This window comes from Dermacentor silvarum, chromosome 2 (genome assembly GCF_013339745.2).
Source record: "Dermacentor silvarum isolate Dsil-2018 chromosome 2, BIME_Dsil_1.4, whole genome shotgun sequence".
Classification (NCBI taxonomy): Eukaryota; Metazoa; Arthropoda; class Arachnida; order Ixodida; family Ixodidae; genus Dermacentor; species Dermacentor silvarum.
In genome coordinates this window covers 209,948,269-209,965,629 of record NC_051155.1, presented here as the reverse complement: position 1 = coordinate 209,965,629, position 17,361 = coordinate 209,948,269, and the positions used below count along the sequence as shown (strand labels likewise).

General features: G+C 41.1%; 1 protein-coding gene across 4 annotated transcripts in view; it reads right to left on the bottom strand.

Moving 5' to 3' along the window:
- Nucleotides 1–15,474, bottom strand: part of LOC119442522 (neurobeachin-like protein 1) — a 104,581-nt gene extending 89,107 nt beyond the window's left edge. For 3 of the 4 annotated variants that reach the window (XM_037707430.2, XM_037707431.2, XM_037707432.2), the window contains exons 1-9: nucleotides 15,209–15,473; nucleotides 14,581–14,672; nucleotides 10,723–10,881; nucleotides 8,470–8,551; nucleotides 8,276–8,394; nucleotides 6,861–6,934; nucleotides 5,375–5,463; nucleotides 3,761–3,910; nucleotides 1,334–1,442 (exon numbers count right to left, since the gene is read on the bottom strand). In XM_037707430.2, the coding sequence (XP_037563358.1) occupies nucleotides 1,334–1,442; nucleotides 3,761–3,910; nucleotides 5,375–5,463; nucleotides 6,861–6,934; nucleotides 8,276–8,394; nucleotides 8,470–8,551; nucleotides 10,723–10,881; nucleotides 14,581–14,672; nucleotides 15,209–15,259 (925 nt within the window). In that variant the 5' untranslated portion in view covers nucleotides 15,260–15,473. Of the gene's footprint in view, nucleotides 1–1,333; nucleotides 1,443–3,760; nucleotides 3,911–5,374; nucleotides 5,464–6,860; nucleotides 6,935–8,275; nucleotides 8,395–8,469; nucleotides 8,552–10,722; nucleotides 10,882–14,580; nucleotides 14,673–15,208 lie in introns of all 4 variants that reach the window. The other variant, XM_049662217.1, reaches the window with a different exon arrangement.
- Between the last annotated feature and the right edge of the window lie 1,887 nt (nucleotides 15,475–17,361).

The window sequence follows — 17,361 nt, the reverse complement described above, 5'->3', positions numbered from 1 at the left end:
CTAAGCATCCCGCTCCTGTCAGCAGATGGAAGCAACGTGCGACAAGCCCTTCAAGTTCAGGCCGGCGGAGCAAGCGGAAGCACTCCATCATGCAGCGTGTTGATCCAAAACAATGAGGGCAACACGTGAAAGCACTCCTGATGTACATGAGAATATAGATTTTTTTTTGCCGCCGAGAAAAAACATTGCTCCGGACCTACTCATGGAATTCACCACAACACAGATGTTGAGCTGGAGATTTGTAAATTAGAACAGAAAAAAATTTTCTAAAGGTGTTCAGAATTTTTCAAGGTTTGTATAGGTCTCGAAGACAGAAATTCAAGGATATTCAAGGACTTTCAAGGCCCTGTTAAAGCTTATTCAATGGTGCAGAACAGCATCCTATATAACAATTTTTTAGTATAACAATGTTTCCAAAACACTATAGCTAAACTTAGACATAACGAAGTTGGCAAAATCGGCACTTCACTTCGTCATATTGAAATCGGACCTTTTATGCAAATAACTATAGCCGCTGACATATTTTTCTTGCATAGAAGGGGCCGTAATACTTTTCGCATTATCGCGCAATCGTAAAAAGAAAGGAATCTCATGAGGAAAAAAATCTTTTTCTTTCTTTTTTTTTTTCATTTGAGAGTCCACTGCAAAAGATGAGCTTTCATGCCATGTCGCTATCTTTGCATCGATGGTACGAAACGAAACCTGCGAAGCTTTCGCGTCCACTCTGCCACCGCGGGTGATAGCGTTGCCTGCAGTGGGATGACTTTGCACCCACCGCAGACTAACTTCAAAGACTAAGCACAAGGGTCGCGTGAAAAAGAACAAGCGAGCCGCCGCACCCGCTTTTGTGCCCCATATCCAATGCGGCAGGATTTCGCCTGCATCGCCAGCCTCACCCACATTTCTACCTTCCACTTTTCCAAAACACGAGTCCAACAGTGCTGGCAAGGAAGGGGTGGAAGGGAGACAGGAGAGAGCGCGAGAGGGTGTGACTGCGACAAAGGCGTGCCGCGCGGGTCAACGGATCAAAGGCAAGTGTGGCAAAGGTGCGTGGCATGCAGGTGGGTGCAATGTCTCACTTTTTTTTAACTTTTTTATTGTACCATTGTTTCCAAAATGATGAGTGTGCTGGGTCCACGCTGATTCACCCTAAAACGCTGGTCCCAAAATTGATCTTAGACTGTATTACTCAATAAACTCGAAGGTTTTCAAGGGGAAAAAAAAAAAGAATTCCAGGACTTTCAAGGGCCTGGGTTTTCAAGGGTTTCAAGAACCTGTGCGCACTTTGTTTTTGAACAAACAGTCACAGATGTGCACAAAAATAACCCCTTACTCATCATCCACTGAGCTGTATCCACTTGTGTGGGCTTCTCTTCTTCAGTCATCAGCTTGGACAGAGTCCCCAAGTACTCACGCACGAATGCATCCACGTCCACCTTTCTCTACATGCAAACAAAAACATAAAGATATGAAACACTGCTCCTTTCCCATACTAAACCCCATGCAAATAGACATTTCACATAACATTTACAATAACCATACAATGATTACTAACAAAGGAGTTGTTGCTGACAATGATATTACAGCCTTCCAGCGTTGTATTTTCCAAATTGCTACATCACGTTGTTCAAATAACTAGTTGCAAACCAGGAAAAAGAAAGAAAAAGGAGTGACGTAATAGTGCATCCCAAAAATATTGACTATACGCACTATTTGCATGTTTTATGACACGGTGCATGTTACTATTTTCTGTAGTAAAACCAAGCACCAACACAAAGATTTAAATTTTAGTACTTGTTTTAACAATAATTACTGGTGGGCTTTACTGGATACAGAAAAACAGCCTGAGAACTAACCCACCAACTAAACAGAAAAGTTGCATAACTCAAAAACTAATTTTTGTCTTCGAACGAGTTCAAAGATCTTCGACACATAAATTGCCTAGCATCTGCTTCAGCTGCACATGCACAAATACTTTTGAATGCAAAGGAGAGGAAGAAAAATAGCAGTTTTAAGTCTAAACACACATAAAAAAATTGCTGTGGTCAACTACCACAGCTTAGTGTTATGTCGATACCTCCGCTGACACAATGTCTAAACTTTACACTGCAGAAAAAAAAAAGGAAGAAAAGTTTGGTCAGATGCTGCCTAGTAGCTTCAAAACGCAGTAGCAATGATGACCCATGTAGCACGATTTCACTTGGACATTTTCTACGTAGCTGACTGTCAATTTGTTCTTAGTAGTACTACTACTTTTGACAAAGCTGTGTTGCCTTGTATTCCGTCAACCTCATGAAATGCCTGTGCTCTGATATAAAACAGTTTCCTTCTATGCACCGGCTCATATATTATTTGCATGTGGTCATGATCACTACGATTGTGCTGAACCTATGATGTGACCTACTGCAGTTACTCTCAGTTACAAGGAAAGCCTCATGTAATTAGGGAGCTGCCATTGTTATTAGAGTAACGGCAATTACATCTTTTATATAGCAGTGCACACCTGCAGTATGAGTAAGTGGTGTTTAGCCTAACAACATTAGTGTTCATGTGTAACTACGGTATTAGATTTGCACTGCTGTTTGGGCAATGACATAGCTACCATTATCGAATGTGCACACAATCCAACCAATATGGACGTGCATATAGATTCAAATCGCCTCAAATATGAATGAAATAACAGTGGTGCCAAACCAAACACAAATATAGTAATAGAGTGAACATTCAATGAATGACAAATTGAATACAGTCAAACCTCGATATAACGAAGTTCTACTTGCAGCGAAAAACTTCGTTACATCGCAAATTTCGTTAAATCTAGGTTCGTTATATTGAGGTTTGACTGTACCTTGTAAATAATAGAGTATTATGCAAACATTTTGCAGAGTTTCATAATTACGCTGGCTAGCTAACATTTCCAGTCCACTAATTCACCCTTCAGAAGGAAGATCATGCCTACTTGTTTCAAACCTACTTTTCAATCATTTCCACAAAAGTGCAGATTATTTTATTACTATATTCTAAAAACAAAAAAACAAAATAAATATTGAACAGCATTCATTTGATTATAAGACACCACCAGGAAGCAACTATTTAATGCAAGTACCGAATCAAATCAATTTGCTAAATTTATTTCGCTGTGCATATCTCCCCTATTTCTCAGTAATTTGCAAATCCCTACTTATCAACCAAGAATGGCACTGTCTCACCACAATGCTTTGCACTCTCCCAACATTCTCACACAGTTGCAAATGTCAACATCATGTGTAGCAGAACAAGTAACACTATCTCGAGCACTACACACGACATCAGCACAATGGGAATGAGGAAACACCCACACAGATGCGTGCAAAGCTGAACTAGACACATCATCAGCTGTGTACAAGTGAGAACAAGAGAGGGAACTAGATGTCACTTTCAAACACCTGCATACAACTGGTTTTGTGAGCTGTGTTTAAGGGAATGGCCTAGTACCACCTGGAGTGTGAAACATGATACATCAGTACAGAGAACGAGAGAGCATAAGGACTTGACGTGAAGCTCTCATCAGTCTTTGGGTGCTGCGTTACACTCCCTAAAGAGTAGCCGAATTAAGCATATTTTCCTATATCGCTATAATCCTCCGCCTTTGCAGTTGCGGTGCAGAGTGCGACTGGGACTACCCGGACACCAGAAAATGAAGAAGAAAACCCAAGGAGCAAGACAAACAATGCTTCACATTAAAAAAAAAAAAGAAGAAGAAAAAAGCGAGTGTACTCACTGCTTCTGGTGGGGAGGCACACAAGGTGACGATGCCTTGCAAGATGCATCGAACCGCTGTCATCTTCACCTCAAGGGGGCATTCCTGTTCCCGCAGTCGCTGGAACAGGATTTCTACTGTGTTCTGGTTTATTGCCACTTGAGCATTGTGCTGGATAATAGCAAAAATATGGAAGACACAAAAGGCAGGACATAAGCTTTCTCTCGCATCTTTCAAGAAAGGACATTCACTGCCTCTAGGCTTTGAAATAAACAACCCCACCAGTCCTACACCAATCCCCCAGAACATTCACGGTGACAGCAGCAGCCTCAACTAGCTGATAATCGCTGCTGTACAGCCTATTGCAAAACTGTAAAGGTCAGTCGCCAGTCAACCATTGTTGGCAATGGCCGTGGCTAGTGCATTTTGCCATAAGGTGTACATGTCCTACAGCGAAAGCAAGACCAAAATGGTCGAAGACATGCATGTACGGCAACAATTTCACATTTGAAAGAAAGCACTTCTTTGTAATGAAGTGCTGCACAGCATCATTCGGGATGTGGCCTCCAATGAGTTCCAGAAATTATTTTTTGATCATGCTTTTACTGTTTGGGTTCTGCCAGAACTGATTCCTTGCTTTGCACAATGGTGGCTAGATGTATTTACGCTTCATGTCTTTACAGCATCATGAGCTTTAGTATTGGCATGGCCATGCACTCCACTTCTATTTATTAAGCTCATTAAAACTGATTCCTATCACATTTCTAATTCCTTCAAGTGATGCTGTGAGATACTTGCCTGCTTGCTTTTCTCACAGGTGTGAAATAACATCACTTATGGATGGGTGCTCACATATGCATGACACTGCCAACACATCTGTTTCTTTCCTTGAAACCCATAAAAGCTGATTATATCTCTTAAAATGATGTCACAAATGATTATTGCAAGCTTCTTGCTTCATTGGTTTTCATATAGAAGCACAACCCCCGAGTTTACTTGCAGCTGCTTATGTCTTGTTGCTTTACAGCTATATTGAAGATTTAAAAAATAATTTAATATTATTGTTTTTGTAAGGAATACTTATTTCACTGTATCCATATATTCACAAATAAAATATTAATATGATATGCATAATTTTCTTGTGTCATTTTAATGTCCCTTAAAATTATGTTTATCATTCTGAAAAATCGGAAATCTGCAAATGTTCAAGTAGGTAAACCATTAAAGGGCTACTGGGCCAGAAGATTGTCCTCTCAATTTTAGTTCCTTGTGTTTACTTGCTTTCTACACAGAGAGAGTTCTTGTGAAGCACAATTACACATCCTCAATGAATTCTAGAACTGGAGCTTTGCAAGAGCAAGAGAGAAATTGTTGTTGCCACTGGGCAAACAATTTGCACATGTTGCCTTTCTACATTCAAATCAAATTATGTTGCTCAACGTCCGAGAGAAACGCATAGGCTATAAGGGATCCTGTAGTGGGGCTTTACAACGTACGCCTAAATCGAAGCGCACAAGCATTCTTGCATTCCGCCCCTGACGGACTGCAGCTGCAGTGGCCAGGATTCGAACCCATGACCCTGTGCTCAGCAGAAGAACGCCCATAGCCACATTCAGGTGCACAGAAAGAGCTCACCTGGGCTCCACAAATGATTGCACCGAAGACATGAATGAGCTTCATCTGTATTGAGGCAGGCAAAAAGCAAGGCTTTGAAGAGAGGCAATCTGGGAAATCAGAAGAGAAGCACAGTGTTACAGTGTGGGCATCACAAAAGCAAATGTCTGCACAAGAAACCAATGGCCCATTTAGAGAGCGCTAACCATTCCCGCGCAAATATAAACACGATCATAAAAAGCTATGGCAAGACCACTTTATCTGCATATGTACCAGATCTATTAATTAATTCGTGGGGTTTAACGTCCAAAAGAAACACTGGGAATATAAAAGACGTAGAAGTAGAGGGCTCAGGATTAATTTTGACTACATGGGGTTCGTCAAGATGCACTTAAATTTCAAAACTTTAGAATATTTTGCCTGTATCGAAACGCAGCCATAGCCGCCAGGAATCAAATCTGCGATCTCATGCTCAGCAGTAGAATGCCATAGCCATTGAGTCACCATGGCCAGTATATGTATAAAATGATACACAACTTGGGCTTCAAGTGTATTAGTGAGAAGTAATGGAGCGCGAACAGTTGAATGAACAGACTAACAACAATAAACTGCAAATCAGAAGTCGTAGAAAATAATAAGAAAAGGCATTTACAATATTAATTCAGCTGAATTTGTTTCACTCAATGGTGTCAGTTTCAAACAAGCAACTAAATTTATTTTATTACCCTGTAAAATAAAAATACGTATATAATAATAAAACTATAGGTATGAGAAAAAAAATAGCAGAAGGTGGGTATCAGCACCTACAAGATACCATAAAAGATACCCACAAGGCTATTCTCTAGGGTATCTTTAGGTGCAGATTACATCCTCGCTGCAAATCCAATCAATATCCTTACATCATCACCATGTAACTAACCAATGCCACTATTATGTCTGCTTTTACTCCACAGACTTGTAACAAAATATTATGCAGGCACACCTCTTGTCAGTAGTATTATTTTAGTACGGCAGCTTTAGCACCATTTCGCAATAAGGGCCTGGGCTCCAAGAAAAGCAGATGAAATTGTCACCATCAGTTACTGTGGCAGCGAATTTCAACCAACTCATACAAACTAAGTGCAAGTACAATAGGATGATGTGTGTATGCTACCCTCTACAAGGCGAATTTTTATTTGACTGGCTTTTCTTTTTGCTTGCTTACAGCAGAATTCTGCTATGATAAAACAAATGTAGTGCAAAGTGAAACAAGGGCAATATCAAGTGCTTTCTGATGACTTGTGAAGCTTCAGTTCACTTATCAGCAACAGATACCAGAGAGATAATGGCTAAATGCATAAATGCATCAATGAATACTGCTTCCAGGCATAGAAAAACGCGAATGTTTCAGGCGCTTTCACTAGTAGTTCACTTCACTTGTGATGACTAAATAACAATATGTTTCTCTACATATTACAGCATGACTTATATATAAATATTTAACAGAAATGGGCTAAATAAAACTTACCATAGAAAAATGGAATAACTTCAAGGTGAAGATGTGATGGGCTAACTTTACACTTGTTTGAGTCCACAGGAACCCTGAAAAGCACACATGGAAGTGTTAACATTATAGAAAACCAAAAAAACTGTGTTTGCTCATTAACACTTCATACGAAAGTCAAGAGCGTAGAGCATGCAGTAAATTTTTGTGCAGCTTGCAGTAAATAAAGATCAAAAGAGTTGCAGTTAAAATAGGCACACATGAAACAATAGACTGACTTTACAAAAGACAGCACAGCAATAGTCTTAATAAGACCATTTAAAAGAAAATAGCAAGAAAAAATAATAAAAAACAGGAATAAGTACTGCTCTTTCTTGAAAAATTTTTTTACACATAAACATGACTCTCCACATCAAAATTAAGCCAGCCTAGTCAATTAGAAGCACAGTGGGTCAAGCAAGAAAACATGCCGTAAGTAGAATATTACAAAATAGCAATTTAGAGCTACCAATCTCACTGTGCATCTGTTCCCCACAATTCCCAGGCAAAGGCTGCTGCACTAATACTTCACTCACTCATTCCCAGTAGTAAATACAAAGACAACCATGCATAGTGGTGGACAAGAAATGAGGACACTTATTTAAGCAAGAAATATGTAAATAGTACAAGTACAGTTGAACCTCAATATAATGAACATGAATATATTTAATTATCAGATACAACAAAGTAAATCTAAAATGTTTCTCGCAAATGTCAGCATGTACTGAAAGCACGCTTCTAACGAACATCGAATATATTGAAGATATTTTTGTGTTATATGCAGCTTCGTTATAATGAGGCTCGATTCCATATGAAATACTTCCCCCTTGATTTTTATGAGCTTTTGCGAACTATTGCAACCTTCCAGTAAAGTTACTGATGCACAGTTAGCCACAACACCACAGTGCAAACACATGAAATAACTTGGCACACCACGGGGGGCAAGCACGCTCAACACAAATTGGCAGTTGGTGGCAGCACAAAACATTCAGGGTGAAGTAACCAAGTCCTCTCGTCTGATATGTATCTAAGCTCGTTCAGCCTAATCTTTGCTTCAGTATGTATCCCAATCAAAACAGTCACAGAATAGGTGCATTGCTTTTACAGATTTCAAGTCAAAACAGCACACAAACATTAACCCCAATCATAAAGTAATCTGTTCAGCAGCTGGCACTGAGTGAAGGCTCACAACACACATTCAGTGCAGAACATCAACACTGACTGCTGACCACCGCTATCATTACATCTTAAGACCTTTCGCTAGTAGACTAAAACAATGGATAAATCTTCTGCACTTTCACAGGCACAATGCATAGCCACGTCCCTTACTATGCATGATGCAATTGAAAATACTGCACTTACTGCTAATAAACTTCCCTGTGCCGTAGCTTAAAACTTACTTGGCGCACATCTTCTGCCAGATGAGATGCGGGTCGTACAGGACTTCAAGGAAGACCAGCACAGAGAGGAGGAAACCTTGTGTGTTCTGGTCGTTTGCATCTTTCGAGTGTTGAGTGTACTGAGGAAAACAAAATGAGATAGAAGACAATGTACTTTGAGAATGACTTTAATGGAGAAAGACATGACATCCCACCTGGTTGGCAACAGCTGATGAAATCACAATGACAAGAGGCACTGCATCGCTAGTTGAAACAAATGGAATGTTGTTGAAGTTGCTATAAAAAGGGGGAAGAGAGAAAGTGAGAGACAATCAATTACTGAAAGTGATAAATAATATCTGCATGATGGGTTATAACACTTAAAAGAATGCTAAGAAGAATTTCAACTACTGATCTATGTTGTAGAACACATATAGTTGACTGATGCACCATTTTTCTGAGTGCCAACAGCCCTAATTTAGTTATGAAACGGAGAAAGCAGGGAGACAACTGGCGACTCTGACGGCACTGGCGTGAACTGACACAAGCCACAAATCAGTAGCATATTTTGTTGAGGGTACCAACATTCATTACGAAAGGGTTTCATTTCATTTTGATAAAATGTGTGCGTACATCATTGTTGTATAAGCAAGGCTTCATAGAAAAAATGAAAGGTTAAACAAGCTGCAGCACCAGCACCCATGACTGGCAATTTCACGCGAAGCTCAGTCTTGGATCTTATGAATATGGTCGCTTGTGGTGTATGGTTCGTACTCAAGGGGCACCTCAACTCAGCGCATTAACAAGCTTGGTGGCATGAACAGCCACCTTATTTCAAAAGGGATGCTCATAATACCTACCTATCTATCCATTAAGTGAATTCAAAACTATGTGACTGGCCCTAGCATGGAAGGATGCACATGGGAATCTGCATTTGTATGCACTAGATAGAAATAGTTCATGAGCTGGAGTTTTTCTTGGCATGGAGAAAGGACACTTTGACTCCCAGTATCCTCTGTGAACTCTTGGAAGTACTTCACTCAAATAGTAAGCCACGTGTTGTGTCCTTCATATGCATGTGTCTCCTCGTCCATCTCCATTTCCAATGACACTAACAAGCTAACTAACAGTCAACACAATGAAACCAAGCCAAGCCGAAGGCATTTGCGGCTCCAGTAGCACCTGCTTTAATTAATATCACCAACACCTCACCCACAATATGCCTTTATCCTTATATTATTAGATGTGCAGAAGTACAAACAGGCCTTTCTTTTTCATTTCTCAAACCATGTTTTTTGACAAAAATGCATTTCCATGAACACAGAACCCATGAAACATGAAAAAGGTGTAGGGATGGAATCTAGACTCCAAATTTTAAAAGCAAATGAACAGATTATAAAATCGTCTTTGAGCCCCTTTCAGCCGATGTAACAACATGCATGACAAAACTCACTAGACTGTTGAAGCCATGCCTTTTCAAATCACAACAAACCCATGCATATTACCAATCAAGCACTAAGAAGAAAGAAACTAAACATACTTGATGATGGCATCGGACGAGCACAATTTAGTAAGCCAACAGCACCTTATGTACAAAGGAGCTACAAATAACATTATGAGGAGAGAAAGATGCTTGACACTACAAATGGAGAAATAAAAGCCTGCTGTGTCTGCATACAAAGAAATAAGGGCAAGCCTAAATAAGATTATGATTTCACATATAACTTAATTGTCACAGCTATTTAGTGCCATAGTTAGGCTTTTATTTCTCAGAGGGGCCATTCCAGCATTTCCTCAGGTCCAACAAACACATGCATAGGTATCTTGAGAATTATGTAATGGGAGGAGCATTAGACACCAAAATGCCACCCTCCTCTTTGTCTGTGCCACTGTTTTTCAGGTGGATTTAAGCACTGTTGCAATTAAAGAAACTCAGCTGTATCAAAATACATCAATTTCTAGGTTGAACACACTCACTAACAATCTTATAGATTAGTAAAGGTACAGGGAGGTTCATCCCTGCACATCTGCTGCCATGTGCACCATCTGTGGACGCATTCCAGTAAAATAAAAATGTCAGATCCGGACAGAGTTGCAAAACTTGTGCCCTCCATTGCATAAACTAATATAGATGTCCCCCACCTTGCTACTTTAGAGCATTCTTTTGAAACAATGCGCACCCTACAATGCCGCCAAAACCACGGAGATCATGAATGAGGGATTCAATATCTAAGTTGTACATACAATACAGCCTGCAGAAAACATAAAATGTCTGCAACAACAATGCAACAGTCACAGTGTGAACATAAATTACTTATCACTCTCTGCACTCGTAACATAAACCATGACAGTCTTGGCCTACAAATTAATTCCCAAGTACCATTCTGAATACTGGGCACTAACAGTTTTATCTGAGTAACGTAGTATGACACTGCCTGCAAGCAATGTAAAACATGAATGCTGCTTACCGTGACAGTATGCTGAGCACTTGAACAGCCACACTGGCCTTTTGCACCGTTTCGACAGTAACACCTGTGTTGCATTCATCGCTACACTCCCTCAGGTACAACTCCACCACCTGAAGGAATCCTTCAGGAAGGTCTATCAGATGAGGGCTCGCAACAGACCTTCAAGAAATCAAAATGATAAGTAGTATAGTAACACAATACTTGAGGTTAGTCGCAGATTACACAGATATAAATGTAACTCACAACCATTCACAATCAGATTATCTATAATTCCAGTTAATTAAAACAAACGTAGAAGCTCTGCTTAACCCACTTTGATTTAAATGTGTTTTAAAGCTGTTTAATTCAAACAGGGCTGTTAGTTATTTATAGCTTATTGGCTTCTCTTGCCCATAGTTACATAGCCAATAAAAAAGGCTGATGTGAACGCATTTGTAAAGTACACAGAGTCAAAACAAGAGCACATTTGACATTCAGGCTTCTGTGCATGTCAGTGGCCCCCAATATGAAATGGTATAGCTGACTCAGTCATGTGCGGATGATTTTAGGTGAGCGTTTGGGAGGGAGGAGGCCCCCTTTCACGGTGCATCAAAGAACTAAGCGATGGCCAGTCACTCACTCCCGTACTTTGTATGAAAGTGTTTTGTTTTTGTGTGTTTAGATTCTTATGTATTAACTCAATGATGCTCAGCTAGACTCTCTTAGACATTACCTTAATTAACTTACAGTTCGGACTCCTGGTAACTGTGTTTTCCAGAAGTTTGACTTTATGCAAGTCAATTTGCCCATGACAAATCATAAAGCAGCATACTACCAAAAATAAGCACTTATGTCTGTTAAAAGGCTATGGATTCCCCAAGACTCAAGGCTGTCAGCTAACTGTTAGCAATAAGTACACAAAATGTGGTGAGAAAGAACATTGTGAACATACACACAATCTAGAGTCTGAATCAGACTTGTACATCACAAATTACATGCAATTAACTGCTTGTAATTGATTGGAGATTAACAAATAAGCTCAAGAACTAGTTAAGGACCGCACAGAGCGATGGAACGAAAAATGTTAGGCCTAACGTTAGGAGACCGGAAGAGAGCGGTGTGAATCAGAGAGCAAACGGGGATAGCCAATATTCTAAATGACATTAAGAGAAAAAAGTGGAGCTGGGAAGGCCATGTAATGCATAGGATGGATAACCGGTGGACCATTAGAGTTACAGAATGGATACCAAGAGAAGGGAAGCGAAGTCGAGGACAGCAGAAAACTAGGTGGGGTGATGAAGTTAGGAAATTTGCAGGTGCAAGTTGGAATCAGCTAGTACAAAACCGAGGTAATTGGAGATCGCAGAGAGAGGCCTTCGTCCTGCAGTGGACATAAATACAGGCTGAGGATGATGATGATGAATCAATTACAGTTGTTGGTAATATGGTAATTTAATAATTACTTTATTTACTCGGTAATGTTCACTGTAATCCAATTACGCTTATTGGTAACAAGTTACAGTTTCCAGCTTTGAGCAGTTAAATTTTTCGGGAGTAATACAGTGTTTAAAGTGATCAAAACATGTACACGGGTTACCTACTTCCCACCATTAGCGTCCTGCAGCTACGCCTCTATCTTGAATGTGGCAAGCTTTCATATTTGCACACCTCTCCTTGAAGTCCGACCTCAGAGCTTATCTCTTCCAATAAAATTGATCTCCCTATCTCCTGGAAACGCTTTTAAACAGCCTTCATAGGCGATAAGAGCTGTTGCTCAAGTCTTCTTCGCTTAGTGCAGTCTACGACTTTGCTGATACAGACAAGTTTTTGGCCATTAAACGCTTATTTTCTATATGTTTGATATATATGTGACCCAGATACCTCTATTTTTTCAATGATAACACCCAAATAGTACTTTTGGGGTTAAATATTATCCAGCTTTATATTAAATTACCTTACAGATTTGGAGACCTTTTCAAGAATGTGAATGTTTGCTGGCGCCTGTTGCAATTAAATGGCTAACGATTGAAAAGTGCCAGGAGGAGATCCACAAGATGTTGGGCGACAAATTGAAACGACGTTTCTATGGCTGGATAGTGACAGCCTCTTCGGACACTGATGCCAGGAAATAACCTATGGATTATTTTTCAGTTTTTCACTGGCCCTTTCGGAAACGTGTCCCCCTGGCCATAGCAACAATTGAGCACTGCGCCTCATAGAGGACTCAGATCATGAGAATCGTGGCGCTGAGTAACCATAATCTTGTAGTGGTGGTGGTGGTGAGCTGTAGCAAATAGGGTCTCTTTCAACAATACTGCAGTATGTTGCCCCATCAATCAGGCCAGTCTCTCAGGAATGCAAAAAGACTTGAAGCTTCCTTGCGGGCTGTAAATGACCCTTCTGGGAACACAAGGTGTCATAGGCACACATGTGGAAGGTCATTCTTTTGCAACTTCTCAAGCAAAGCGTCCTTTTCATGTCGGTACTTTGCGCAAGACCGCAGAAAGTGTTCATTGTCTCCTGTCCTGTCGAATGCAATACAGCTCGGAGAATCGATACACCCCGTATTAAATAACCATGCTCGTGTATTAGCAGATCCTATCTTGTGAGCAAGGTGTTCGTAGATTACATATTTTGAAAAGCAATCTTTAGAGAAAAAGAATGTGTGAAGGGCCGCAGAGGACGCATTGAAAGAGCCAGCCCAACTCGTTCTATTTATTGCATTTGTGCAATGTCAATAAAAGTAGGGTGCAATACATTAAGGCAATCGATTATTATTTAGTAATTGCTTATAGTTACTTTCACGGGGCTGTAATTGGTAACTGTAATCAATTAGATCTTTTAAAGAAGTAATTGTAATTGGTTACTTTTATTCTGTAATGTGCAAAAGTCTGGTCTGAAATGCTGCTGAAATTTCAGAAATCTTGCGTTGAACAAGTTACTGATGGACTTTCACAGTCAATAGCAACAAATGGGATATGAGAGACACCATAATGATGAGCTTTGGCACTAATCTTGACTGCCTGGGGTTCTTTAATGTGCCCACAAATCACCATTCACAAGTGTTCTTGCCATTCACTCTGATCAGAATGCTGCTGCTTTTGGCCATGGATCAATACCACAACATTATACAATCTTCATGGAGTGTCATCTACATGGAGTAAGGAAGTGTCCTGGTAACTTGTAATAATGTAAAGCATTTCATCTTGTTTTATAGGGAGGCAATGAAGAGACTATTCCTTGGTACAAATATCGACACTAATACCGATAAGCACACTGCAGGCCAGTAGAGATGAAATGTGCAATAAAAAAAGTAAAACTGAGAATTAGGCCATCTCAAGCCTCCAATCTAACGTAAGAGCACAAAAAACTAAGATGAAAACCTTCTAGTGTCTATAAGCATAAGAACAGGAACTTCTTTTACGACCTGAATGTCACTTTAACGGTTTGTTCATTAAAAAAATTGAAGTTGCAATCGCACCTGTGCAGTTCCTACCATGTCCTGTTATCAGCTCACTTTGCAATCCACAGCACACATGTGTTGGCTAAGATATCATTCTAAGTGCTCCTGATAAAGAAAACAAAAGGGCATTCTCGTTTGGACTGTTAATGCAGGTACATACATAAACTAATGTACGAGGAAGCTATAAAGAGACAGCTGCAGCTATATAAGTCAAAGTGAAATGCAAGTTTCAAATTTTGTACCGGACAACGTATTATTTATTTATTTATTTATTTATTTATTTATTTATTTATTTATTTATTTATTTATTTATTTATTTACTTAATTTTCAGTTACGGAGCTTTCTCATAAATAAACAGGCGCCCTAAATTAACATCCTTGGTCAGCCAATTGTTCTGGGAGAATTGTGTAGTTACCTGCTTGGGTTAGCTGGGAAATCCGTCTTCAAGCAGTCGCCGTACTGACGGCGAAACTCCACCATGTACTCCGAGAGTGTGGTGGAATTCCGCTGCAGAATACACAGATGTCATGTGAGAGCAGCAGTGAGCCCCTCAAACAGCTGATGCAGAGAAAATTTATCACGCGCACGCAACTGGCTTTAGGCGGCAATCCCCACCGTTGCAACAAGGTGCGTCGATCTCGGCACATGCAATCTCCACAGCCGGTTAAAATATCCGCACTCAAACTGTCGCAGGCACCCACCCACTTCAAGAACGATTCTAATTACCATCAACCTGCGATATGCCAGTCTAATGGGTTCTTTGGATTAGTTCTCTCTGGTGTGACACATTCCTCTTTTATTAAATGAGTACTTCCAGATTGCGCAAGTTGCCTAGGGGAAGTGTAACATTCCGGTGTGCAAGAGTCACGAAAACAAAACAGAACAGGTGTAGTAGCTAGGAAAGGTGTATCAAATGCGATTGGTTTCGGAACAACTCTAAACGACTAACTAAAGTCACACACGATCACTTGTGTTCAGTCCAATGTGCTTAAACTTTTCCCTCAGGTATTTTAGGTGAGTAGCGGAATGGTAAACATTGCTACCTTGATTTGGTAGGCACTCCATAGGGCTTCAAGGGCTTCCTTCGCTGACATTTTAGCAACGATACCGCATCGCTGCCGGAGCCGCGAGTTGGTTCATACAGCCGCAGTGTCGGGCAGCCCTGAAGCACGTGGGTTTTTCAAGAATCACAAGCACGTTATCACCCTTCCGGAACGTTGGAACCAGCCATTGCAGGTCGCAGAGTGCACTAACAAGCCCACACACGGATATGTAAAACGTCATGTCAGGTAGGCAGCATAGTACGACGGGCCTAGCGCCAGCGCTGCCGCATGTTTGCGGTTGCTCCGACGTTCGCCAGGTGCCGCCAACGCCACAAAACTTTTTCTCGTCTTTTCTGCTGTAGTTTGTCACACCGGCGTAAGGTGGCGCCTGCTATCCGCTTTCTTTCCCATCTACCGCATTTTACTGAACTTCAGCTGGCCCGAGCACGTGTGGGATATCGCACTTCGCCGAACGAATGATGGATTTGTATACGTGCTCGCGAAGAGGAGGAGGTGTGAGGTGTCTCAGCGCCTTTGAAGACATGCGGTATGATTGATGTGTTTAAAGACAAGAGGGCCTGAGTCACGTTAAGCTGTTCCAGCCAAGCTGCGCTTATCATTAGCCACTTGCTCAACTGCAATAAGGGAAGTGCTTATTTTGATCAAGACTGGATATATTAGCTGTCCAGCTGGCAACCATTCAACCCCATGATGAAAGGTGAAATATTAGGGCCCCAGCTTTAGAGTTACGCGCAGGCAGGCTTTTACCGCGGCTTTAATTTTTGCTCCAAAGTATTCGGCGCTTCTAACCCTTCTGTTTCCTTCTTTTTTCTCTTAGGAAATCGTTCCCGTGAAGATGATGTGGGACATGTGCGCGCCTTTTATGTAGTTGCGGCAGGAACACTAGGCATCGAGACAAGTGACGCGCGCAACCAATGCATTTGACCGTGAGGTTTTCGCGTTGACGGCAAAACACTATACATCCAGTCTAGCACGACTGTCTGTCTGTTCAAATTCGGGGGTAGTCGCCTCCGCTTTCGAAATTGTTGGTCCTTTGTTTATGTTGCAGGTGATCGCGGTTGAATATCTAAGCGAATTCGCAAGAGTCCGCCCATGCTATTGACGTCAAAAGTTTACGGGAAGCTGGAGCTGAGATAGCTATATGTATAAATATTTCCGCAGCTTGGGCAAGCACAGTTACGCATTAACTTATGCATCCTATACAGTGTTATACTGTTTTACGCGATGCAGGCAAGTATTGGGCAGGGATTTTAACGCCAACAGTATGTGGCTCCATAAAATGCCTTCGTCGAAGCTGGCTTCTCCGCAGTAAAAGTACTTATGCAGAGAAGCTGACTTGCGTCATTTGAACCATTACTGCAAAAGAGTGGCGAAATCGCGTGCCAGAGACGGCAATTAATTACTAGCAACTCCGTTCATACAGGGCGCATTAATTTGTTGTTGGAAAGGATTCGCGAGGACACGCCCGGAAATGCAAATGTCCACAAGTCAGGGGAAATGGCCGCCCCAGACGGTATGGAAGATTCTTTCACTCGCGGTTGAAAGATAATGAGGTGACGGTTTTCCGTCGTATTGACTGGTACCTAAGGCGCTCAGTTGATGTTCGGTACAGTTTAAAGAAGCGCAAGGTGCCAGCTAAGCTATCTAGAAGCTTCTCCAGCTGTGGAAGCGGAATACATACGTCGTTCGACTCTGGTAAGTCTACGATTGCGAGTATTGTCTACTACCAGCGATCCCAGTCTTCGAAGTTCGGAATGATTGTTTATGCAAACATTCTGACCGATGGACAGTACAATGGCAGGCACAGCCCCTTCGCCAACTCTATACAGTATACATGCACACACACGTGCGCATACGAGCAGGTGCGCGCTGTTGTCCTACAGAGACAACGAAAGTGCTACGACATGGATCGATGGACCAAGTCACGTTGTACTTTGACATTGACGACATGAACGAAGTCACGTTGTAGCTTAGATATATAAGAAACGTGGAATCGCAAACACGACTCTATTTTTGTTGTGGTCGATTTGTCGGTATGTCGCTTGGCCTTTCGTTGCCTTTGTACATACAGCATGTAAAGAGCTATATTATCAGGAATATTTGCCTTTGCAAGGATAGCTACCTGGTCACTG